The sequence below is a fragment of the Dipodomys spectabilis genome, unplaced genomic scaffold, assembly GCF_019054845.1.
Source record: "Dipodomys spectabilis isolate Male_0828 unplaced genomic scaffold, ASM1905484v1 ptg000066l, whole genome shotgun sequence".
In the NCBI taxonomy this organism is placed as follows: domain Eukaryota; kingdom Metazoa; phylum Chordata; class Mammalia; order Rodentia; family Heteromyidae; genus Dipodomys; species Dipodomys spectabilis.
Genome location: NW_024870743.1, coordinates 8,586,748 through 8,613,404, shown reverse-complemented (window position 1 = coordinate 8,613,404; position 26,657 = coordinate 8,586,748). Strand labels below are relative to the sequence as shown.

Sequence of the window (26,657 nt, the reverse complement as noted above, 5' to 3'; positions counted from 1 at the left end):
ATGTAATATATAAAAATGAATATAATGAAATGAGTAACTTGTATATAGCTTACATATGGATCCTGTAATTAGAATCTTACGTGCTTTCTGTATCATACTCCTGTCCACCTATTCATCCCTCTCTAGCTATTGTAGCATAACGACAAGATGTCAGTACTCAACTACGTTAGCATACCTATCACTAGAGTTCAGTATTAGCTTGTAAGTTTTTTTTGAGGTAAAATTTTATACAGTTACAAAATCTTAATTGTACCATTAGTGAGTTGTGACAAATGTATACGTTTGTGCAATTCAAACCCCTATTAAGATACAGAACATTGCTGTCATGGTAGGATGTTGTCTTGTATCCCTTTTCAGTGCATGTCTTCTACATCTCTCCTCAGAACAAGTTTAAATTTAACATAGTGTTCATTTTCCCATTGGAGTAGTTTGCCTTAGTGCAATATCATCTAGGATGATCTCTTTTTGCTTAGGCCTTCGTTCAAACAATACTTATTCATTCTACTGATGATTAGTATTTTGTGACTACGTAGACATTCACATACAAATACATGAATTATTTGAGGGTTTGTTTTTCTCATCCTCTGTTGATAGATTTTGAAGTGTCGAGTTTGGGTCTATGGCAAATACTGCTACAATGCCCTTTCTTGTGTGAGGTGTTATGGTGTACATTTTAATTTTTCCTGGGTCATTATCTTATAGTAGGATTGCTGGGTTATTGTAGTTATTGCTGAGCAAGCAACAAACAGCCCTAACTGGAGAGAGAGATATAGTTGTTTTTTTTTTTTATAAGAAGCTATTAGATTTTTCACTAACCTTTCCATTGTAATATCATAAGAGTTTTGGTTGTTTTATATTCTCAGCCATTAAAAAAAACCCTGGCTGAGAAGGGTGTGGCTCAGTAGTCAGAGTACCTGCCTAGCATCTGCGAAGGCCTGGGTTTGAGTCCCAGCACAGCCAGAAGCATTTTGACTTTGATTCAAATGCAAATTCAAATGAAAGCCTACAAAAACCCTTAGATTTGGGTTGGGATTGTGGCTTTAGTGGTAGAGTGCTTGCCTCACATTCAGGAAGCTCTGGGTTCAATTCCTCAGTACCACATACAGAAAAAGCCAGAAGTGACACTGGGGCTTAAGTGGTAAAGTGCTAGCTTTGTGCAAAAGAAGCTCAAGGACAGTGCTCAGGGCCTGAGTTCAAGCCCCAGGACTGGCAAACAAGCAAACAAACAACAAAACCTTGTCTTTTAAACTATCTTTATTTGTTATTCAGTGATATCCATTGTGGTTTAATGGTATTTATTTCTTATTTACCTTCTTAAACCTAGTGTTGGGACAAATCAGAGCTACCAGGAGAGCCACAGTTTCAGCTTCAGCAGTCATTACCCGCATGGGATAAACACTGCTGTCTACCATCCTGCTCATAGGTAAGTGGCTGTTTGGTCTTCTACTTTGTAGACAATTAGGTAGCTATAGAAATCTTGGCACAGATTCTGAGGCTTTATTTAGTACTCTTGTGTGTAGTGATGTTTCTATAATATCGCTGTTATCTACTGATCTTGCTTACCTGTCTGGTGACTCAATTTCTCTCAACCAAATAGGGCACTGGGAATCTTACTGAGGAATTTTTTTTCCTCTTAACTTTCTGTACTTTTTTCTCTTGTTGGTAAAATGAGTATAATACCCAACTTGACATTATCGAGAGAGCTCTAAGTCATACATATAAAGTGTCTCATGGAAGGGTTAATTTCTCCCTTTCTATCTCTCTAGTTAGGGCTAATGCTTGCTGCTTGCTCAGTTCTTCCTGGTAACTGTATCTATTCTTCATATAGCATGCATTGCCCTTCTCTATTACTTGCCAACTGTATTAAGGTTGACAGGAAACTTTAGGCATTTCTACCTCCAGTGAGTCTCCACCTTTAATTTTGACATTTGAGAATCAGGTTTACACTTATTTTATCAGTTAAACAGGCTGTTTGATCTCTACATGCAGTGTGTATCATTTTGAGTCGGATGAGCCTTACCTAAGTTTTGCATTTTGGAATGAATGTGCCTGTTGACAAGTTTTGATACTGTCTCATTTTCAGTATGCTTCATTCTTTTTGATTAAACATGTATGCAAGTTTTGTATTCCCTTCTGTCAACGTCTCGCTCTGATTTTTGTTCAGAATTTTATTACTATAATTTTTTTTAACTGCAAGAGACTGTATGCACAGACACCACTGTCCTGAACTTTGTGTTATTCATTCCTTACTTCAGAATTTTACCACTTACTCATATGTAGCTTCATATGTCATGGAATCGCGTAGAAAGACATGAGTCCTGTTATGTGACTTGCTTTTTGGTTTATATTACTTTGTTCATTTGCTTTTAACAATGATGCCATTTAATTTTTATTTTGTTGTTGTTGTTGGTTGTGGGGCTTGAACTGAGGGCCTGGGCGCTGTACCTGAGCTTTTTCACTCAAGGCTAGTGCTCTACCACTTGGAGCTACAGTGCCACTTTCAGTTTTCCTGTAGTTAGTTGGAGATGAGTCTCATGGGCTTTTTTGCCTGGGCTGGTTTTGAACCATGATCCTCAGATCTCAGCCTCCTGAGTTGCTAGGATTATAAGGCATGAGCCACCAGCGCCTGGCGAGGGCATTTAATTTTATTTGTAACATGCAGCATATTTATTTTTTTCCTATAGCTGAAAGTTTTTTTTTGTTTTTAGCTTCTTTTTGTGTATAAAATGGTACTGTATTAAAAATTTTTGTGTATTACTTTGGCACATATTTACGGGAATTTCTGTAGGACATATAACTAGGAGTGGAGTAGCTTGTTAATTAGGAAAGTACATCTTCTACTTTGTTACATAAAGTCTAATATTTTCCAGAGTAATTATAGAATTTACATACAATCACATCAGCAGGATATGAAATTTTTTTTTCACCTTCTTATTATTACTCTTAATGAATTTATTTCAGTCTTTAAAATATTACTTAATTTGGTAGATATAGAAGAGTATAGCTCAGTGGTTGAGCACATGTGAGGCTCTGGGTTCAAACCTTAGCACCATAGACACACATACACGCACATGTATGCATGCACACGCATTCCCTTCTCACTATGGTATTAATTTGTATTACTGTTCTTACTCATACATTTGAACAACTTTTTAATGTGTTTTTGGCCATTTTTGTTTTTATACTATGAAATACTTGATCATTTTTTATTTTGTTTGGCCTTAATATTTTAGTATACTCTGAATATTAATTCTGAATCTGCCATATACATGATAAATGTCTTCTAAGAGAGGACTTGTCTTAAATTTTTTCTTACATTTGTGTTTTAGTTTTCTGAGTGATTATTTGCATATAATATCAAGTGTTAGACTTTTCCAAACCACCAAAATTCTTGCTTACTAAAAGTAATCACTTTTTAACTATTAGGTGACTCTTCTGATTCTCATTGCATCTAAATAAAATGCTTACATTGTTATTTTTTGATTTGCAATATTATATACCATCTTTTCCTTATGGGAGATGAGTGTGTAGTCTTCTTTTTTACTTCATCATCATATGTATGCATACAAAATTTTTATTTACTCTCCTAAAATGCCTATCACAAGTTTATAGGATGCTATTATGGTTTTATATATATCATCCACATGTGAAACAAGAAATCTTTATAGTATGTCATTCTTGTTTTTTCATTCTTTTTTTTAACAGTTCATGACTTTTATTTATTTATTTTTAAAAATTCTTTATTGTGATTAAGTGATTACATAAATTTCCCCAATTTCACAGTATTGTGGGATAGTGATGCTTAGTTAAAATCACAAACACATTCTCACTTTCATGGGGCAAATTGTCTATCACGGTCTGTAACATTTGTGAGTTCTATGAGCTTTGCGATAGTTATTTCTTCCACATTGGGTGATGTGTACATTTGTTTTGTTTTGCATAGCATCAGCTGTTCCCTCTTTCCCACTTGTTCCCTCCCTCCCATCGCTGCCATTGAGTTGCTTAGTTCGTTTTGATCAATGTCCAGTGCAGCTGATGGGTTCTGCTGTTGTATGTTTTTCCCCTATTCCCTCTAGTTCTGTGTCCTCCTTCTGGTTTCCCTCTGGTGTGCACATATATACCATATATGTGATCAGCAGCATGGGGTTATTTAGTGGTGATTTGACCAGATGAGTGTAAGTCCTTTGTTTCTTTAAGTCTTGTTAACTTTGTTGTATCACCTTATGTTTTAGATTTAACATCCACTTATCAGGGAGACCTTGTGCCTCTTGTCTCTTTGCTCTTGGCTTACCTCACTCAACATGATTTCTAGTTCCATCCATTTCCCTCCAAATGCCATTATTTTGCCCTTTCTAATGGCTGCATAATATTCCATTGTGTATAGATACCACAGGTTTTGGATCCATTCATCTGTGGTGGGACGTCTGGGTTGTTTACATATCCTGGCTATTGTGAACAGTGCTGCAATAAACATGGAGGTGCACGTGTCCTTGTATACTGATTCCTGTTGTTCCAGATAGATGCCTGGAAGTGGTATGACTAGGTCATAGGGGAGGTCAATATTTAGCTTTCTGAGGACCCTCCAGACTGCTTTCCAAAGTGGTTGTATAAGTGTACATTCCCACCGGCAGTGTAATAGAGTTCCTCTTTCTCCGCATCCCCTCTAGCATTTGTCGTTAGCTGACTTTAGGATGTGGGCCATTCTGATTGGGGTAAGGTGGTGTCTCAGGGTTGTCTTTATTTGCATTTCCTTCACCACCAGGGATGATGAACATTTATTTCCTCATGTGTTTCTTTGCCATTTTTATCTCTTCTGAGAAGTCTCTTTAATTCCCTTGCTCATTTAGTCATTGGTTTGTTGGGTTTGGGAGAGATTAGTTTCTTGAGTTCCCTGTATATGCTGGATATTAACCCCTTGTCTGATATATTGCTGGTAAATATTTTTTCCCAGTTAGTTGGTTGTCTTTCTAGCCTGGTTACTATGTGTTTAAATGCTGTGCAGAAACTTTTTATTTTAAAGTAGTCCCATTTGTCGAGTCTCTCTCCAATTTGTTGTGACCCTGAGACTCTGTTTAGGTGTTTTTTCATTCTTATTTCTAATTAAAAATATTTGGCTTTATAGTTTGCCACATATTTGAGAAATGGATTCCATGTGGAACTTAGTGGTGAGCTGCTGGCAGACAAGGATCCATGAAATGAAGTATGTGAATAGGTGGCATGTGCTATGACAAATCAGAGATGGAGAGTTAAGGGTGGGAGAGTAGGATGCAGGTGAGACTTTCAAGCAGAGTGGCTAGGTTGTCTGCCTTGGGAACATTACCTTTCCTAAAAGTAAGGGTTATTTTTACTTGGTCTGGGAGGGGAAGGCTCTTTGCAGAGGGAGTACCAGAGTAGGAGTTGGAGGGGTCTGCTTAGAATTTTGCAGAAACAAGAAGGGGGCTAGTTTGGATAACATGATTGAAAAGTAGAGAAATAATCTGAGTTGAAAAGTATCACAGTGGAAGAGAACTTCCTAAGGGCTTTGTAGGCAGCACATAGGCACTCTATTCTTTTTTTTTTTTTTTTTTTTTTTTTAGCTCTCCTATTCTGATTTATTGTATTTGTTTTCCTTACAGTTAATGATTTATGTTGTCAAGCCAGGCATGGTTGTACATATCTGTAATCTCAGCATGTAGGAGGTTGAAGCAAGGGGGTGTGAGTTTGAGGCCAACTGGGGTATATAGCAAGACTGTCTCAGAAAATAAATAATAAAAAATTGACAAGTTTTTAATTAACCCCTAAGTTTACCCCTGCCCCTGAGTATAAGTTGCTTTTCAGTTCTTCATATATTCCAGTGCTGTGTATGTTTCATCTTCTGTTTGCAGGGTTTTTTTTTTTTTTTTTGTTGGTCATGGGGCTTGAACTCTGGACTTGGGCACTGTTCCTGTGCTCTTCAGCTCAAGGCAAGCGCTCTACTGCTTGAGCCAGAGCACCACTTCCATGTTTCATATTCTGGAAGAGGTCTCTCTCAGAACTTTCTGACCTGCTCTGGTTGATTTCAGGTACCATGTAACTCTTGCTTTGGGATTTCATTCATCCTCATTCTGAGAATTGCTTGTACATTTCTCTCTTTTTGCATGACCTGCTCATGGTCTCTTGCATTTTCTCTGTTGAATTTTTTGCTGTTTTGGCGGATGGCAGTCTTCTGAAATTTTCTGGGGAAGAAAACATGCTTTTGAGAGTTTGAGAGTTTGAATATCTGAGAATGGCTTGATGTTGTCTTCATACTTAATTGACAGCTTAATTGACAGAACTGTGGACTGGAAATAATGCTCTCTTAGAATGTTGAAGCTATTGCCTTTTTTTTAACTTTCAAGAAAATTCGAATGCCGTCCTGATCTAAAATCTACTTTTGATTCTTTCACTGCTTTCTGTCCATTTTCCTTGAGCAGCTAATGTTTTCTTTTTTCTCTCAGTGTCCTGACATTTGACCACACTGTGATTGGGATTCACTTTATTAGTATGCAACATGCTGCCTCCTTAGTTTGAGTATTCGCAATTCCCACTCCTGAGAAAATTCTTTGGAAGAGTTTTTTGTTTTTTCTTCCCCACTTCCCCATTTTATCTCTCAGTTTTCTCTGGAATTTCTAGAAATTGTGTCTCCTGGAATAATTCTCAGTTTTCTCATTCATTCATTCATTCTCTCTCTCTGTCTCCTGCTTTGTTTTTGTTAAATGAAGAGTATTAAAAGAAAATAGTTAAAAGTATGATTTGAGAACCTTTATTGATTAACTTTAAAAAAATATCTGGGTTAGAGTATCTGGGTTAATTGTTCTTAATTTATTTTCTATTTTACTTGTTCTTTTGGGCAGATACTTTTTAAACTAATCACTGTGTTTTTAGTTTCAGTTATGTTTTTCATTTCTAGAAGTTCTCTGTAGTTATTTAAAGAATCCCCTAAGAAAGTAGAAAAAGGAGTTGAGATGGGTATTCAGTGAGCTATGTCATGAGGATCACATATTGGGCAGATTATGTGTATTCAGGAAATAAATGCATATGATTATCATTTAGGAGAATTTTTTTTCCCTTTCTGTGTCACTGAGGTTTGCTCTCAGGGCCTTGATGCTTCTAGGCAAATGTTCTATTATATTTATATTACATATTCTATTAATTTTTTCTTTTTACCTTGTGTAGTTCTTGTGTCATGGAGTAGTTGAGTGACCGTATAAAAATTGAAGGTTCTTAAATTTGAAAACCAGTTTCAAAAATCTGATTAATTAAAATAGATTACTGATAGTTATGTAATCTGAAATAGTAGGCCTTTGTTTTCTTTTGGATGTAGTTGAGTGACAATATATCTATGTGAGTGATAGACATATTTTTCCTTTTTGAAATTTCAGTCTCCTATTTTAAAAAAAGTGTTCTCTTTGAAGTATTGAATGTATTAGGAAGATTGATGGGGCAGGAAGTCTGGATTCTATTTTTCAGTGGCTGCTTTCTATTCTGTCTTACTTAGACTTACTAAGTGCAACATAACATATTAAGTGTTGGACAAGATGTAAAAACGATGGAGAGTAGTATGACTTCAATGCTTCATATTCTGCACAAGAAATATACAATTATATATGTATAAATGTGTATATTTCTAGGTCTGATTTTTATTTTTTATTTATTTTTTGTCAGTCATAGGGCCTGAACTCTGGGCCTGGGCCAGAGCTGTCCCTCAGCTCTTCAGCTCAAGGCCAGCGCTCTACCACTTGAGCCACAGCACCACTTCTGGCGTTTTCTGCTTATGTGGTGCTGAGGAATGGAATCCAGGACCTCATGCATGCAAGGCAAGCACTCTACCACTGAGCCACTTTGCCAGCCCCATGTCTAATTTTTATTTCTGACATGTGTTTTATCTATACAAATAGAGATATGTGTGTAAATGTGTATAATATATTTCTTATGTCTAATTTTTTTTTGGTCAGTCATGGGACTTGAACTCTGGGCCTGAGTGCTATCCCTCAGCTCTTCAGCTCAAGGCTAGTGCTCTACCACTTAAGCTACAGCTCCATTTCCTTCTTATGTCTAATTTTTGTTTCTTCCATGTGTTGTATCTATGCAAATAGATAGTAAAATGCAAACAGAAAGTAAAGGCCCTTTAAAAGGATGGACACACAGTGGTGAGGGAATTCTGAGAAGGAAGCCTTTGTTTTCTTGAAGGATCAGGGAAGCATTTGTACTTATTTTGGAGAATGAATACAATTTATACAAGATAGATATTCCAAATGGAGCAACAAAGGGAAAGGCTGCATTTTGGGGACATTGTAGGTAGTGTAAACTGGCTGGCATTGTAGCAAGTGTGTGTGGCAGGGCAGGGCGGTGATGGTGTTGGTGGTAATTAAGGGTGGGAAGGGTGAGTGGAGTCCATATAAGTAGGAGTGGTAAGTGACAGCTTATTCTTTGAGGGAGTTCGGAGTTTTGCCACAATGTAACATGATGTGGCTTTGCAGAATGTTCACTCAATTTGAGAAAATTACAAGGTACGTGCCTTTGGTAAGATAATGCACTAGTTCAGGCATGGGCTACAAAGGACCTACTCATTATCATATATAATTAGTATTCTGTTTTGTAACATATCTGGAGCATTACTTATATATGTGCCACATGTCATTCATTTCATATATTCATTTTTCCATTTATATACCTGTCTGTATTCTTTCATGGTTTGAATGTGTCCTCCCCTAAATTTAGTAGCAAATGTGGTAGTGTTGCTAGATGTGGACTTAAAAACTGATTAGTTCCTACGGACTCTTTCCTCCTTCAGCATATGAGCCTTCATTTAAGAGGCAAATCATAAATCTTGATCCTGGGTTATTTTTCTTCATTTAGTTTATTTTGTACTGTCTAGTCCATGTCCTTATAAACCAGCTCCATGAATGGCTTGGCTCTTTTGCTCTTCTGTTTTATTCATGTGCCATCAGTCTTCTCTAGAAGGCATGACCAATTATAAATTGCTGTCTTGGAGAGTGGCCCTTACTACACAACCAAACCTGCTGGCATCTTGATCTTAGAACTCGTAGCCTCTCCTAGCCTCCATGGCTATGGGGAAATACACTTCTGTTCTTCATGAATTTCAGTCTCAGGTATTTTGTTGGCGTGTCATAAATGCTCTGAGACAAAAATGATACAGTTAAAATTGAAGCAGTTAAAATGTCAGGTTGTTACCGGAAAAGGAATTTAACATGTCCTTCAATACTGGGAGATAATTCTTTCAGTTTCTCAGTTACCCATAGGAACCACGGTTTTTGAAATCCATGATGAACAATATTTTTAGGAGTTTCACACACAAAAAAATGAAACTCATGCACAAGGTAGAAGATAAGCAAAGATGTATTGAGCACTGCAGGGAGAACTAGAAGAGGGAAAAAGACGCTGCCTGCCTGATGGTCGGGAGATGGGAGGGAGGAGCTTGGCATTGTGGCTGTGTCCTGGGGTATTTGTACCTTTTATGCTAAGGTGAGGAATTGGTTCAGCCTCTCCTAGATATGTGGTCACAGCACCAGGTAACTTTGAATTATTTACTAAAAAGTTCCTGTGTTAATGTTATCACCCAAATGCAAACTCTGAGTTTTAGGGGAGCTTTACTAGTACCAGGTAATATGGACTTAGTGAGGTGGGCCTCTGCTTTTTGTGTTTTTGTGTATTCTTTTCTGATTCACTCAGCTTCCCTTCTGTTCTGAGGTCATATTACTCATCTGAGGAGATCATAATTCACTTAGCTTCTAAAAGGAGTATCTTAGATGCTAGACCTTTCTTAAAATGATTTACAGTTACTTAGCAGTAAACATCTTACTTATAGAGGTGTGGCTTCTTGTTAGAATTTAGAATTTTTAGCAAAGAGAAGGGAAGCAAAAGTTACTCTGTAAAGTACAACTCCACTGTTGTAGGTGAGATTATTTTCATGTAACTTACTTTAGTCTTAGATCCACTTTAGTCTTAGTTCCTGACTCTGGCTTTCTTTCAGCTGTTTTCTGATTTCCCTGTTGTTCTATCTGCGTTGCCTCAAGGTATCTGAAGGTGAGCACAGTGCAGTGTAAAAGCTAGTCTATTGGAGAACTCCGTTTAATGATCGATGATGCTTTCTATGGTATCTTGGATTAGTCACTGGTTTCTAGAGTGGAGAAGTCATACCTAATTTTTTTTCTCTTTTCATTATCTTCTCTTTCATTGTTATGTTTCTTTCATAGTTCTGTTTCACTTTTATTTTCTTAATCTTCTTAAAAAGGAAGATTTTGTGTAGTCCTATTTCCATCACTGTGGCAAAATAACGGAAAGAGATCAATTCACAGGAGGAGAGGTGTTTCAGCTGTCCGTTTCCGAGGTTTCGGTAGATGGTTCTGTGACCCCATGCACCGTGACTGGGCCTTCCTGCTACTGTGCGGCCAGCTTCAAGATGGAGGAAGCAGCTCACCTGAAGGTGGCAGGGAAGTGACGAGACCGAATGCCAGGGTGTCAACAGCCTGAACTTCTGCTTTCCAGGTCTCGCCACTTCTAAATAGTGCCACGGGGTAGTGACTAAGCCTTCAGCATATGAGCCTTCATTTAAGATGCAAACCATAAGCCTTGATCCGGGGTTATTTTTCTTCATTTAGTTTATTTTGTACTGTCTATGCCACGTCTTTATTTATTACAAAAATCAGTATTAATTTTCTTGCTAGCGTTATTTCAGGAGGGTAAGTGAAGCACATCTGGACTCATACATTGAAGAGTTATTACATGGTAAGTTGTTTTATGTCAGACTATATTTATTACTCTTCAGGCTCTCTCTTTTGGCTCAGAATGCAGGTAGTTGTTTTTTTTTGTGTATGTGTGAGAGCAGTCTTTTCAAATCACAATTTTTGAAAGGTAAATATATTCTGAAACGAGAGAACAAGGTCTTCTTGGTTCTGCAGTCTTATACATAGATTTCTTGTGGCATTGAAGTTGGAGATGGATAATGACATTGTTTCTGAATGAAAATTGCTATAAAGCAAGGAGTGTGTGTGCATGTCCCATTGTGGATGAAAAAAAATTGCTGCATTGTTTATTTCTTCCAGTATGTGGTCTTTTTAAATGAAAGTTGAAATATCCATCACATTTTTATTTATTTTTGGTTTCTTCTATTAATGTAAATGTGATATATATCATCTGCAAGGATTTTATAAATGTGAAATAAATCAGTCAGAATGGAGTTGGGGTAAATTGGTAATAAACAAACTCAGGGTTTTATGAAATTTCATCATTTTACCTTATACTGTGCTGTTGAAAAGAGAAATTGAGATGGTAAATTGGGTAATATGAAACAACAAAGTAATCGAGAAGGCTTGGGATAAGCTGCATGAGGATGCTGATTTTGACTGTTTTCTCCTTTACATATCCTAACTCAGAGTCTAATGAATGTAGTTTTTTTTTCTTTAGCAGTCAGAGTCTTTCGAGTCCTCTTCCATTCTCCACTCACTCCTACACCTCACTGCCTTCCCTTTCTTATTGTTTCCTTTGTTCTGTTGGTTTTGTTTTGGATTATACTCTGATTCTGGCTGAGAGGAAACCCTTTCCTCCTCTGCATTTTTAGATGAGATGATATTAAAGTTTTATTGCATGCTGGGTATCAGGCTCCCTGGAGGAGGCTTAGAGCTGCCCCTCTATTAAGGAATTTACTTAGTTTTGGTAGTTATGTATTCACAAATAGGCATAATTAATGTGAATTCAAATATAAGAGATTATGTTTAGATTTTAAATATTTCCTAATGCTTTAAGTTATTTGTAGCTTTTATATTCGAAGATTGTGTTTTTATTGTAATTTTTTTCCCTGTTCTTTGGTGTTGGTCCTGGGCCTGGGCACTGTCCCTGAGCTTTTTGCTTAAGGTCAGTACTCTACCACTTCAGCCACAGCTCCACTTCCAGCTTTTTGGAGATTAATTGGATATAAGAGAAGAGTCTTAGGGACTTTCCAGCTCAGGCTGGCTTTGAATGTGATCATCATGTCTCATTTTCCTGAATAGCTAGGATTGTATAGGCTTGAGCTACTGGCATCCAGCTAATTGTTAAATTTTATAAACAAAATTAGAACTGATATAACTTTGGCTATCCAACAAAGTAATTATAACCTTATAATTGCTATTTAGAACTAAGTACTTTTAGATTCTAGTTTACTCTCAAAAAGTCCTTTTTTGAGAAAAGGTATCCCTTTGAGAAACCTATCTGCTCAAAAATTTTGATGACTCTGACACTCATTTCAGCTGCATAATTCAGTGATTTTTCCTAAATGCTGAAAGATGTGCAACTGTTAACTATGTTCAGTTTCATATATATTAAGTGTAAAGCTCCTTTAAATCTGTGAGTTTTTTGGATTTAAGTCTTACCTCAGTCCATAATGAAACACTGGAGACATGCTACTTCATAAAAGAAAGGGATATATTTTGCCCACAGTATAAGGTACCAGGAGGCACAAGGTCTACAGATCTCATCTGGTGATGGCTGGTCTTTGTCTGGCAGAGTCTTTGCAGAGACAGCTCAGTGCATCACAGGGCAAGAGATAGGAGCATGTGGGTATGTGTGCATGCACATGTGGTTTCTTATTCTACAGCCGCCAGGATTTAATTATGGAGGTTCCACCTTCATGACCTTCTGTGGTCTCATCACTTCTTAAAGATCCCACCCCAGGGCTTCATAATTTGGATAAAATTTCAACCCATGGACCTTTGGGGGAACATTGATACCACATCCAAACAACAGTCTTGTTATAAATGAATAAGTGAATGAATCAGAAAGAAAAAATGTCCCTTTAGCTAGGCTTTTGTTTGAACTCCTTTGTCCTAATGCTAGGACAGACACTCCCATTCCATGCAGTCCGTGATTGATGAGCAGCACATGTCAGAGTTATGTTGTTCAGAGAAGACTCCAAGCATTTGCATGATTTTAAACCTGTTGTTTTTGTTGTTGTTGTTGTTGTTGCCAGTTTTGTTTTATGTCAAAGAGGTTCTACAGCATTTACAGAATAGAAACTAGGGTTATCAGTTTGCCTGAAAGTGGATGAGTCAGATGGAGTGAACTGGACTATGGAGAAGATGGCAGTTGCGTTCCCCTAGGCGCACACGAACAGAGGCCAGTTCTATTCTGGGAAGGCTGAGGAGAGTGAGGGCATGGTCGTTAGAGTGCTGTCTGTTTCAGAAGAGACTGGGCATTTTGTATGTAATGACATGCTGCTGTTAGAGGGCTGGGCTTGAGGAATAGTGACTTGGCCATCTCCTGTAGATTGGATAAATCAGACATTTTAAACAACAGCTAGTAAAGGGTTAAAATTATTTCTGTGTGAATGAGCTCTGGGGACATGATGGTCATTTCTTTGACACAAAAGTTGGAGGAAACGGTTTTTTTTATCATTTAATTTTTTAAAATATATATTTTTATTGTAAAGATACTGTGCAGAGGGGTTATAGTTACATGAGTAAAGTAATGAGTACATTTCCTATCGAGCATTGTTACTCCCTCCTTTGCTTTCCCTCTACCATCCCTTCCCTCCCTATCTTCCCTCTCCCCCACCTCCCCGAAGTTGTAAAGTTCGAATTCAACATAGTATCTTGTACATCTCATTGTTACAATGGGTCAACCTGTATCATTATTTCAGCATTTTGTTATTTCCCTTCCCCTCCCCAAATTAGAAAAATGTTTATACAAGATGCAGGGCACTTGAATCAAATACAGTGAAAACGGGGGTTATACCATGAGGGAAGAACATACAAAAGAAACAAATCACATGATATATTATACCATTATACCATTAAAAATTACAGCAAGAAAGATAAAACCTATTGGGGTTCAATTTTTTTTTCAATCATTTAATTTTTAAATTTATCTTTAGTTGTACAAAGGAGTTTCAACATCTCAGTTTTTGTGTACAGTTTATCTTGGTCAATGTCATCCCTGAACAGTTCTGGAGTAGAATAGGAAGAGGAGCAATAAAGTGCCAGAGAGCTATCTCACCTTTGTCCAGAGAAATGTTGGTCGGACCTACAAATGTTTAAATTTTACTCATGGAGAAGATAGTGTTGAGAATTCAAGGTTTATCCGAGGACGTAGGCAAATCGGAATTTTTATTTTTTTCACATGTTCTCCCTTGAAGTGTAAGTTCCATCTAGAGTTAAGGGATGTTTTTTTGCAAGCTAATCAGGAGACTTTTACAACCACTACATAGCTATAAACCTACCCTCTTTGGCTCAGGTTCCTAAAGTTGTACATGTTCATGAGATGTGAAAAGATACACAATATTGACAGCTGGAGGAGCAGTTAGGTATAAATTGTGTTAGGAAAATTTTCATAAACCCTAACTAGATAAGATTAATAATTTCATGAAAGGTTGTTTCTAGAAAAGAAAGAGTACTTGAATCATAATCATTCCTGATGATCTTTTACTGCAGCGGCAAATTTATTTAACCTTTGATAATATAGGGCTATTGCCATTAGAGAGGTTAAATCATGGGAAACGTAAATGCCAGTAATTGAGCTGATCTTGTGGTAAGGAGGTTTTCATCCTGCCTCTCCATTTGTCACTCCATCAAGAGAACACAGTTTGTGCTTTGAAGGGAAATGAAGAGACATGTTGCTATAGAGAGAGCTTGCATTGTTTTGGTGGAGGTGAGAAGTTTTTTGTTTTTTTTTTTTAGTACTAGGGCTTTGGGATTGTCCCTTAGCTTTTTCATTCAGTGTTGGCATTCTTTCACTTGTGCTACAGCTCCACTTTTGGCTTTTTGGTGGTTAATTGGAGATAAGAATCTCACAAACTTTCCTAGCAGAGTTGGTAGTATAAGCATCAACTGCCTGGTAAGGTGCTTGCTGAGCTTTGTAGGCTGATTTTTGGTTTTGTAGAATTGGAAGTGGAAATTCATGGTTGTATTGTAGGATCTGTTTTTATTCTTTCGATAGGCTGCTGACTAATGCAAAATAAATAGGTAGACTTGTCAGACATAGACAGATCTTGTCCTTAAAAATCTCCAGCTGGATATCTGTTAAGAAAAGTGCAATTTGCTACTTATTTAGTTTTGATGTGGAGAATAGTAGTTTATAGGGTAGTTTAGTAATGTTGGAAAATTTGGGACAATTTAGTTAGTCTGACACTTTTTCTTCAGTGTTGAAAATTTAATTTGGAAATGAACTTGTTGATGCCCTCCATCACTCCTGTGTTTATGACGCCTTGATAGGAGGTGCTAGCGCTGATTACACCACAGTTACCTTTAAGTGACCCTTTGTTGAAATTCTTCATAAGTTTTAATATCTGTTCAGCAGTGAATCGTTCATTCTCAGGTTCTCACTTTCCTTGAGTGTTTTGGCTGCTTAACTTGATATAACCTTGTATCAATGAATTTCAGTTACTCTCAAGCAAGATACTTTGTATTTTGATTACACTTTTCTTCCCTTCTGGATATAAGCATCCTACCATGATGCAAAACTTTCTGGAAATGCAATTTTAAGAAGATAACTCAGCCACATTGAGTTTCTTATGCTGTGTGTGATGCTGGCTGCTATGATTCATTGTTGGGAGTGAAAGAAAAATTATCTTTAGCTTATTTTATAGGAATTTTACTTAATTATACTTAATTATATTTGACAGACAAATGCAGAGTTAAAAAGCCTATAAAATTGATTAGGAGACATGAGACTTGAATTTTGTTCTTGGTTGTACTAGCTATCAGCTGTGTAACCTCAAGTCCAGCCATTGGTTTTTCCTGGACTTCACTTTCCTGGAATTGCAGTGGGGATAGGGCAGAGGTGCTTGATTTAACAAGCTTTTCAAGTACAATATGGACTACTGGATAGCACTTAATAGAGAATAATTGTGATTGGCAACAGGAATTAGAGAAGGGTGCAGGGTCAGGAATATCTGGCAGGCAGTAGTTAGCAGGCGTCAGCAGTAAGTGGGTTATGGTTCAGAGATAAGTCTTATTTTCCTGAGAAAATTAAAACATTTAACTACTGGTAGTGGAGTGAAAAATTAGAATTTGCTTTTAGAACCTGAACAGTTATTAGAAGTTTTTTTTTTTTTTTTTTTTTGGCAATGCTGGGGATTGGACCCATGGCCTTGTACATCTTGTACATGCTAGGCATATTTTCTACTAATGAGTGGCATCCCCAGCTGGACAGTTCCTTAGGTAGGCATGAGTAAATCATAGAGATAGATGCTTGTTTGGTGCTTTTGCTGAGGATTTTAGAGAGAAGAAATTAAGTCTTCAGGTGGTGATCATTAGCATCAAGTGTAGATTGCAGGAAGGTGTGAGGCAAGAACATCTAAGAAACTTAATGTATTGATTGGCACTTGTATTGACATTCTGTTTGCTAGACCAGTGATTCTTAACAAGGAATGGGCAGCAGCATCACCCATTAGGAATCTAAAAAAGGAAAGCATACCTAGGTTCCACTCTCCAAGGCTTGGTCATAGCATCTGCTTTGTAAAATAGATTGCTGGCTGACTTTGATCATTTATTCAAGAACATCTACCTTTGCAAAACATGCATGTGGCATTTTGTGCTGCATGCCATGGCATATTTAGGAATGACCATCCTCATCTTGGGGGTCAAGCAATCACTCCATTTCAGTTTGTTTTTTTTTTTGGTAATTCCATTTATCTGTATCTTTCAAACTTTAGCAGGTATATATATGACTGATTCAGGTTCTGTATATACATTTCTTTCAATTTTAATTTGTATAAAGCAGCCCATGCTATCACAGAGAATAGTGGTTTTGTGAAGCTAAGTTAAAATAAAATTTAAATAATAGGGAAAAAGTTGGCATAAATGGTAAGTTTAATTATTTCAAAAATCATTTGAACTATGCAAGTGTCTGAAATATAGGATATATTTTCCCCATTTATCTGTTTTTGTGAGTGTTGATTTCTGTTATATAGAAATATATTTTGTTTGTATATATTAGTTTTGGTTATTAATTCCACTAGTGTTTTGGTACAATCCTTTGGCCTTAGTTCTTTCCCTAGCTACTCCTTTTGTGTTCTTTGTTCCCCAAAGTCCCTGACATTATTCTTTTTTCTACTCCCTGTCCGTTCTTTCAAAAGCTTTATCCAAGTTTTAATGACTTAAATGCATGTGATATCTCCCAGATTTGTATCCCAGAAGTCATTTAACATCTGATTACAGAAGACATTTTTCTGGAAGGCTTTATAAGTACTTCTCCTATATTATATTTTAACTATATTCCTATTTTCCCTCCAAGCATGTTTTTCCCATTATAGCCAAATGTTAATGTATAATGTTTCCTTCAGACCCAAACTTGTATTTGCTTTAGCTAACAGTCCTAGGAAGTTCTTAAGATCTTTTTACTTGTGTTTCTTCTTTTTTAATGTCTCAAATCTCTCTCCTCTCCATATCCAGTGTAATTATGTAGGTCAGGCATGTGTCACTTACCTAGTTTACTTACCAAGAATGATTCCAGCTTCCAGTTTGATCTACGATCCAGCTTACAAGTTTGATCATCTACTTCTCTACCTAATCCTTTTCCGAGTTTTTAGCCTTTGAGACAAGATAATAATCCTCAGGTTGTAGTTTGCTTCCTGTCATAATGCTTCCTGTATTCTTTTCCCCACTGGTTGTTGGGTCACTTGGTTAGTCAGTCTGCTTTATGTGTTTATTTTCACTGTTTTTAGTTCTTGATTATAGTTGGAATCAAAGACTACAGTCTTTAAAAAAAGTTATTTTATTGTAAAGATGCTGTACAGAAGGGTTACAGTTACATGAGTAAGGTAATGAGTCCATTTCTTTTCAAGCATTGTTGCCCCTCCTTTATTGTTCTCCCACTATCCTTTCCCTCCCCTACCTCCCTCACTCCACCCCTCTACCCCCCCCCCCCCTCCCCTCCAGGTTGTAAAGTTCATTTCCAACATAGTGTCTTGTGAGTATCATTGTTGGGTCATCCTGTGTCCTTGTTTCAGCCTTTTGTTATTCTTCTTCCCCTCCCCCAATTAGATAAACGCATATGCAAGCTGCAGGGTATCAAAATCAAATACAGTGACAAAAGGGGATAGATAGACCATAGGGGGAGGAACATATGAAGGAAACAAAAAAATCACATAGTATGTTAAAAACAGCAACAACAAAGAAAGGCCTCTTGTGTTCATATCTTGGGGTTCATTTCGCTTAGCATCATCTTATATGGTCATATGTATTATCATAGCTTTTGAGCTTTTTTGCTCATCTGGTAAAATTATCCTAGACATATAGTAATTACTGCAAATGAGATAAACCATGGGACTTGTATTTCTTTGGGCCTGGCTTATTTCACTTAATAGTTTTTTTTCTTTCTTTTTTTTTTTTTTTGGTCGGTCGTGGGACTTGAACTCTGGGCCTGGGCGCTGTCCCTCAGCTCTTCAGCTCAAGGCGAGCGCTCTACCACTTGAGCCACAGCGCCACTTCCTTAATAGTTTTTTTTTCTAAGTCTTTAGGGGATGTGGCTAAAAGGGAACCTTACTACATTGTTGGTGGGAGTGTAAACTTGTTTAACCACTCCAGAAAGTAGTATGGAGATTCCTCAAAAGATTCCACATAGAGCTCCTTTTTGACCCAGCAATCCCACTTCTGGGCATTTACCCAAATGATCACAAACAAGGCCATACCAAAGCTACTAGCACAACTATGTTTATCGCAGCATTATTCACCATAGCTAAGATATGGAACCAACCCAGATACCCATCAGTAGATGAATGGAGCAAGAAAATGTGATACATATATATATATATAATGTAATTCTATGCTTCCATCAGAAAGAATGACACTACCTCATTTGTTAGGAAATGGAAAGACTTGGAAAAAAATCATATTAAGTGATACAATCTTACACTATATATTTAGCTTCTGGTTCTGAAAAAGTCTGAGACTTTTAGTGCTTCTATTTCCAGGTCATCTCAAAGTGAGACTTAAGGTGCCTCTCAGCATGTATGTTCTGTAAAACATCTTACACAACAGTCCAAAATGAGGAAATTATGTTAAAAAACGCCTAGTAGTAAGGGAAAGATCATAGCTCCATTCTAGTGGTTTAGAGGGAGGGGGCAGTACAGGGACTCAGAATCAGAGCCGTGGCAGAAGGAAGGGCTCGCCTGGTATACATGAGGATAGGTCGCCTGTGTTTGTGGTTGATAATGATCAACATTAGGGTTCTGGCCTCCCATGGAATCTTGTAGATAGAGGTCTTGTTCTTTTGGTAGTTTTGAGAGTTGCTTTGAGTAGTAAGAAATCTTATTCACCCTTGTAAGCTCTCCTCAGCAAATGGGTAGCAGGAAGTAGTGGCCTTTTGAGAAAAGGCTTAGTTATATTTATGTATTTATTTGTTTTCTTCTGCCTGGAATTTTTTTTTTTAAAATCAAAAACTGTCCTATGTAATGTTACCTTGGACTGACCCTTTAGACTTCATCTTTATGTTGGTAAGAATAAGTACCTTTGTGTGAAGAGCAAGTTCTGTGCTAGAGAGTGGACAGAGAGAGGGTTAGTTAATAGGCACTAAAATACAGTTGGTTAGAAGAATTAGTTCTGGTGTGACTGTAGTCTGCATCTATCTGTGACATATATAAGGTACTAGTCTGGAAGAATCAAGGTTCCCAACATACAGAATTGATAAGGTTTGAGGAGATGGAATTGTCATCACTCTGATTTGATCATTATTTAAGGTATAAATGTATCAAATTATAGTTCCATATCTCATAAATATGTACAAAAATCTATGTAAAAATTATAAAGAATCAATATGTTAATTTTATTCTGCACTTAATAATCTAGTAGGCTGTGGCCTCCTATGGGCAGCCACCTTTTCTCAGAACTGGACTGTCAGTGCTTAACATAGTGCCTTTCATAGATTACCTGCCAGTACATTTTGGTCTAGTTGTTAAGTTACTTGGTTTTGTAAAAGCATATAAAAAGGGAGAAAGCACTACTTAATGCATGGGTATAAATTCCATGCATTCACCTGTGTTATTTACAGCTGTTTTCATCACCTGGAACAGGGCCTGACACATACTTGCTATTCAACGAATATTTTTGGTAAATGAATGAAAGCCTGATTTTGGAAGAATTTACATTTAAAAGCTCAAGTGGAGTAACTTAGGAGTAAAAGGATTAAAACATGTATTTTCAAATTTAGGTGATGGTATAGCTGTACTAACCCAAGAGACTATAAAAACTCCCTAGGCAGAAACAACTTGGCTTCTTGTTTCTGTATACCCTATACTGCTAGCAGAGGGTCTTGCAGGTTTTAAACACTTCCAAAATCAATATTGAATTGATTTCAGTTGAAGTTAGGATTACAGAGGAACCAGGAGTGATGGTGCATCGCTGTAATTACAGTGGTTGGCAACTGTGGCAGGAACCTGGTTTGAAGGCAACTTGGGCTACAGAGCAACACCACGATACCATATAGTACCACAATATCACAACATTGCATTAGAGAATGTTATAGAGCTTTTATTCATTGATTACCAGCTACTTACTTTAATTATCACATTTTTGGGTTATAATATCAAATATATCCTTGTGCAAAGTAAGTGTGTCTAATTCCAAAGTTGTCACACATGGGTTTGATCAGGCATGGCTCAGAATGATAACCTTTTTTTTTTTTATGCTACTAGGGCTTGAGTTTATTGGGGTTGCTATCTTGGCTGTTGCTCTACCACTTGAGCCATGTCTCCAGCCCTGCATCTTGCTGGTTGTGTAAAAAATGGAGTCTTGCAGGCTTTGCTGCTCAATATGGCTTAGAATCTCAACCTTGTACATCTTAGCCTCTTTGGTAGTTAGGATTATAGAAGTGAGCCACTAGTACCTGGCTAAAAAATGATAGCTTAAAAAATTACAACAGAGTATTATTCAACCATTAAGAAGAATGAAATTTTGTCCCTTGCAGTGAAATAGATGAATCTGGAAACGATCATTAAGCAAAGTAAAGTAGGTTCAGAATGGTATAAAGTAGGGTCAGAAGCACAAAGGTGACATAAGGTGACATGTTTTCTCTGATGTGTCAATACTGGCACATAAACATGGCCATATATATCTATATATCTATATTTGTATATGTATGTCTATAAATGGTCCACCTCAGAAAAGAATGTTATATACATTGTATAAGATACCATGGTCAAACCCCTTTATGTAATTAATATGTGCTTTAACAGAAGTGAATATTAGGAAATTGACACATATCTTGTCTTAGGGAGTAGGTACTAAATGAAAAGGGTAAAGGGCAAACATAGGCCAAGCTCTTTATATACATAGGTGAAAGCAGAACAACGGAGCTTGCTAAGCTCATTTGGGGAAGAAGGAGAAGAGATGACGGAGGAGGTGATTTATCACAATGTGTTGTATACATAATGGGCATGTTGAAATGAAACCATCGGTGCAACTAACTTACGCTAATAACAAATTAAAATCGGCTTAGTTAAAAAATTCACAACCAGAAATGTAAAATTCTCTCATGGGCTCCACTGATGCGGAGAGGCTCCCTTATCCCATGCTATTGTCAGTTGTGTTTAAATCATTGTGAGTTTTTTTTCCTGAGCATTTCTCTGACCTTAATTTTGTGAAAAGAGGCCTCTCAAAAAATAAATGGTGCCTAAAAAGCAAGTAAAGCTAGCGTGCTTAATTTAAGTGATAAAGTGACAGTTTTAGATTTGCCTTTAGTGGAAAGCTGAATCAAGTATCCACAATATTTGAAATGAAGAACATGAAATAATATCTACATTTTGGTGGACACTATTAATGTGTAAGGAGCTTAGCCCTATCCTGGAAATGGCATACACATGGCATGTACATAGGTTTCTGGTACTGAACTGTATGCATCTTGAGTATGCTCAGTTTTACCTTAGGACTGATATCCTTGGAACCCTAGACCTGTGATACTGAGGGTTTATGATACATGGAGAAACCAATGTTCCTGAGGCCGAAGAAACTGTCCTAAGATGTAAAGTGTTAGATGGTAAAGTGTTAGATGGTAAACTCATGTCTGTGATTCCCTGGTCTGATGAGCTTTTCTCTGTACCAGACATTGGCAAACTATAGCCTGTGAGCCAAGTCTGGCCTATTTCCAAGAACAGATATTACATTCCTTTAGTTGGGTAAAGGAAATTCAAAATAGAAATATTTTATGGCATATAAAATCATAATCTTAATATCCAGAAGAAGTTTTATTGGAACATAACCACACTTTTTTTTTCTTCTCCATATTGTCTGGCTTTTTTCATGCTGTGGCATAAATGAGTAGTTATAAAAAATACCATATGGCCCACAAAGCCTCAAATATTTTTAATTTTTGAACATTCAAATATTTTTGAGAAGTTGTTTGCTGATTTCTATTTGATGCCATACAACAACCTATCTGAGTATGGTTCAGTTTTGCTTGTGATACAAAGTAAGAAATACTGAACTTTATAAATTTTTTCCTTCATTCTAAATTATGAATTCTAAATCATTAAGGAATTTATTGGTACCAGTCTATTTTATATGTATTAAGTGCCCAACTATCAAGTTGCCAGGAGAATCATTTTATTGTTGAAGTAAATGGTCCAAGAAAAATTCCCATGATTTGTCTTTAAGTAATCTTTCAGCATAATTTTTTTGTGGTCAACTTCAAGTACATGTTGAATAAATACCTGAATGATCCATAATTTGGTCAATAGGGAAGAGGTTATATTCAAGCATGCTACGGGCCCTTAGAGTGGCTTTGGACAGCAACATCCTGTTGAATTGGATGCTCCACACGGGGCTTCACCCTCTCCAGTCAATGTTGATAAAAGACCCAAAGGGGTTGCATGTGTTTTCTTTATACATGTTCTTTATCTAGTGAATAAAGGCATGCAGAACTGAATATTTTGAACTAGTGGTGTTTATGAAAGATACACTTGCACGCTGGGCGCCAGTGGCTCACGCCTGTCATCCTAGCTACTCAGGAGGCTGAGATCTGAGGATTGTGCTTCAAAGCCAGCCTAGGCAGGAAAGTCCGTGAGACTCTTATCTCCAATAAACCACCAGAAAACTGGAAGTGGCGCTGTAGCTCAAGTGGTAGAGCACCAACTTTGAGCTGAAGAGCTGAGGGACAGCGCTCAGGCCCAGAGTTCAAGCCCCATGACCGAACCAAAAAAAAAAAACAAAACAAAACAAAGAAAGATACACTTGCAATATACGAAAATGAATTAAAATTGGGACTATTTCAGGGCTTTCAAGTGAGGAATGGCTTATATCTGTGAAGTATTAGGTAACATTAACCCTTACTCTGACAGTGTAGTATAATTTCCTTCCTTCCTTCCTTCCTTCCTTCCTTCCTTCCTTCCTTCCTTCCTTCCTTCCTTCCTTCCTTCCTTCCTTCCTTCCTTCCTTCCTTCCTTCCTTCCTTCCTTCCTTCCTTCCTTCCTTCCTTCCTTCCTTCCTTCCTTCCTTCCTTCCTTCCTTCCTTCCTTCCTTCCAAGGATCTATCTAAATTGGGGCTTGTTAATGCAAGGCAAATGTTCTGCCTTTGAGCTAAACCCCAGCTTTTTAACCTTTTCAGATTTTAACCTTTTGGGACATGGGAATCCCTCTTTCCCTCCCTTCCTCCCTTCCTCTGCCCTCTTTCTCTTTCCATCTGAAATTCCTCCCTCCCTCCTTCTCTTTGTGTTCTTCTGTGCTGTGGTCATTGGACAGAAACCCTAGAAGTGTTTATTTCAAACTTATTTCCTAGGCTTGAAGGACTTTGAAGCCACTAGATGGCAGATGCTTCCAACAGTTATTGGGTTGAAGAATCGTAGCAAATGATTGCTAATTTTCAGTATCAGACTGTACTGCAGCTCTTTACTTTCATCTCATATAGCGTTATGCTCAAGGCCCTGCATCCCCTCTCATTTTTCTCCCATAGAGAACCTTAACCACCTCTACATGACTGCCTCCCCACTGCATTCTTCCTTCAGTTTTGCCTTTATTACAGCTCCATTAATTCCTCTGTGTGTGTGTGTGTTTGTGTGTGTCTGTCTATAGTCTTTGTTTCCTGATAGCTGTATTCCTGAAGGACAAAGACTATGCCTTATCTTTGTGAAGCTATTGTTCTTTGCACATTTTGCTGGATAGATGTTTCTTAAGTGGTAAATGCTGTGAAGGATACAAGATGAATTAGACAGTCTCTTCACCCAAATGGCTTGAAGTATAGCAATGCAATGTGAGTTATTTGTTAGAGTATTGAAAGGAGATCATGGATAAGCACCTAGGGAGTAAGTGGGCAATAATAAAGCATTTGTATTTTTGAGAACTGTTTGAACTTTCTGTCTCCTACTTGCCCTTTGGAGGTGGGAAACCCTCATTGCATTTCTTATTCTTCTCTGACTTTACCATTTACACCCTCAGCTTTGTCTCCTGTGCATCATGTTCCCTTGTATTTAAGTATTTTTACTGAACCTCCTTACCTGTCTGGGAAATTGTCTGAGGGAGAAACATCCTTTTGTGGTGCTTCTCGTGACATCTTCCCTGACATTGCTCCTAGGACTTACAACACTGCTTGTCCTGATTTGGCTTTCACTACAGGGTTGCTGCTGAGGTTCTGAGCTCAGTGACAGTGGTTACTATTGATTTTACCTGTCATGGCCAGGCTCATACTCATTTCTGTGTGTGAGTAAACAGGAAAGGCTCAGGATCACAGGAAAGGACAGATAGAATGCAGGCTGCAGCAGTGCATTGTGTGTGTGATGATTCCATGAAGAATTAGAAATGATTAATTGGAAGGTTTCTTTACACTTGGGACATTGACAAAGTTATAGGACATAGTTTGCATACAGTAACTATTAATGAAGTAAACCAATGTCCCACGATTATAATTACTCATTTTGTTAAGGTATTTGGATGGCACATACCTAATTCCTTGGCTTAGGATATTTTTTGCCATTTCCCACAGAATTTGAGGTTGAATTTTATTAGGAAAGATGAGACAGTCTGTCTCTCTCTATTTGCCTCTCTCCCTCCCTCTTTTAAGGAAAGGTAAAATTTTGCTAATTTCCACATATCATGTGCTTTAGTGTATAATTTGACTTCTTATCTAAATTTGGTATTTTATCTTTTGCATGGTAATTTAAAGATTATCATATGAACATGTTTTATGATCATATAAGTATCAAATATAATTATCATTTATTTAGGATGTGATGTTGAATTTAAGCATTTAAAAAAATATTTTGTACTTAAAGATGTAATAGTTACCACTACATGTAAATATTCCAGGTGGAAGAATTTAATGTAACAGAGAATAACAATGATATGAGTTGTTTTTATAGTCTGTTGCTTACTCTGTAGTTTCAGTAATCTGTTTTCTATTTTCTGTGTACTTAATTTTAGTAAAAATACAGCAGTTATTTCAGTAATCTTTCAGAATGCTTAAGATATAACCATTAATGGATAAACAACCTCAAAATGTCACCAAGCAAATTATATGCAAATTACCTTTTCAGTATTTGATTATACTTACGTGTTGATTTCAAGAGCTAAAGCTAATTCACTGAAATTTTTTTCTCTTGGACTTCATTAAGTTTATAAATTTATGTTCGTCATTTGGATGCTGTCTCTTGATGCTCTTTTTTTTAAAGATGGAAAGAGAGACTAGGATTCTGCCTAGTGGCAGAGAACTTGTTTATCACGTAAAAGGTCCTAGGTTTGACCCCCTAGTTTTTTAAATTTTCATTTTAATTTTATTGTCAAGGTGATGTACAGAGGGGTTACTGTTACATAAGTAAGATAGTGAGTACATTTCTTGTTCAATTTGTTACCAACTCCCTAATTTTTCTCCCACTTTCCTTCCCCTCCCCTCCCCTCCAGCACCCCCAAGTTGTAATGTTCATTTCCAACATATTGTGAGTATTGCTCTTGCATTAGTTCTCCCTTTGTTCTTTGTCTCACCATTTTTTTCGTTTCCCTTCCCTTTCCTAAGATAAACCTATATACAATACTAGGGTACCAAAATCAAATAGGGGGATAACTATAGGGGGAAAAACACAAAAGAAAAAAGAAATCATGAAGTACATTAAAAACAACAACTAAGATAAACCTTTAGAGTCCATGTCTTGGAGTTCATTTCGCTTAGCATCATCCTGTGGTCATATGTACACAGCTATTGATCTGTTCTGCTCATCTGCTAAGATTATCCTAGATGCATACTAATTACTACAAATAAGGGAAACCATGGGACCTATGTTTCTTTGGTTGACCCCCCCCCTCCCTGTTTAGCTGACTACCCACCTATCCACCCACTCATGCAAGCCCCACCCACCTACTCACCCCACCCAGCAAAGTGTGTCTGTGTTTGTATGTGTGAGTGAAAGAGAGAGAGGAGAGAGAGCGAGAAGGAATAATGTAATATTTTTTTTACAGATGGAAAGAGAGACTACTTTTATCTCCTGCTTATCTACAATTTACAAGTGCTTAGTTTGTCATTTTGAGCTAAGATATGCACAAAGATCTATAAATGAAAGAGAGGTAATAGTGCAAATAATTTCCTATTCTTTTGTCCTAATGTATTAGTCTCTAGAGGCAGCTGTGGTTTTGGTGTGTGGCCTTCATTACATACACACACACACACACACACACACACACACACACACACACTGTGTATCTGTATGTGTATATATGTATATGTATGTGCATTTATATATATACACTATA

At 37.2% G+C, this 26,657-nt stretch overlaps 1 protein-coding gene across 1 annotated transcript in view; it reads left to right on the top strand.

The window, feature by feature from the left end:
* Nucleotides 1–26,657, top strand: part of Nbas (NBAS subunit of NRZ tethering complex) — a 306,644-nt gene that overhangs the window by 25,098 nt on the left and 254,889 nt on the right. Inside the window, exon 9 of the mRNA XM_042680768.1 lies at nucleotides 1,325–1,423. Coding sequence (XP_042536702.1) covers nucleotides 1,325–1,423 — 99 coding nt within the window. The remainder of the gene's footprint in view (nucleotides 1–1,324; nucleotides 1,424–26,657) is intronic.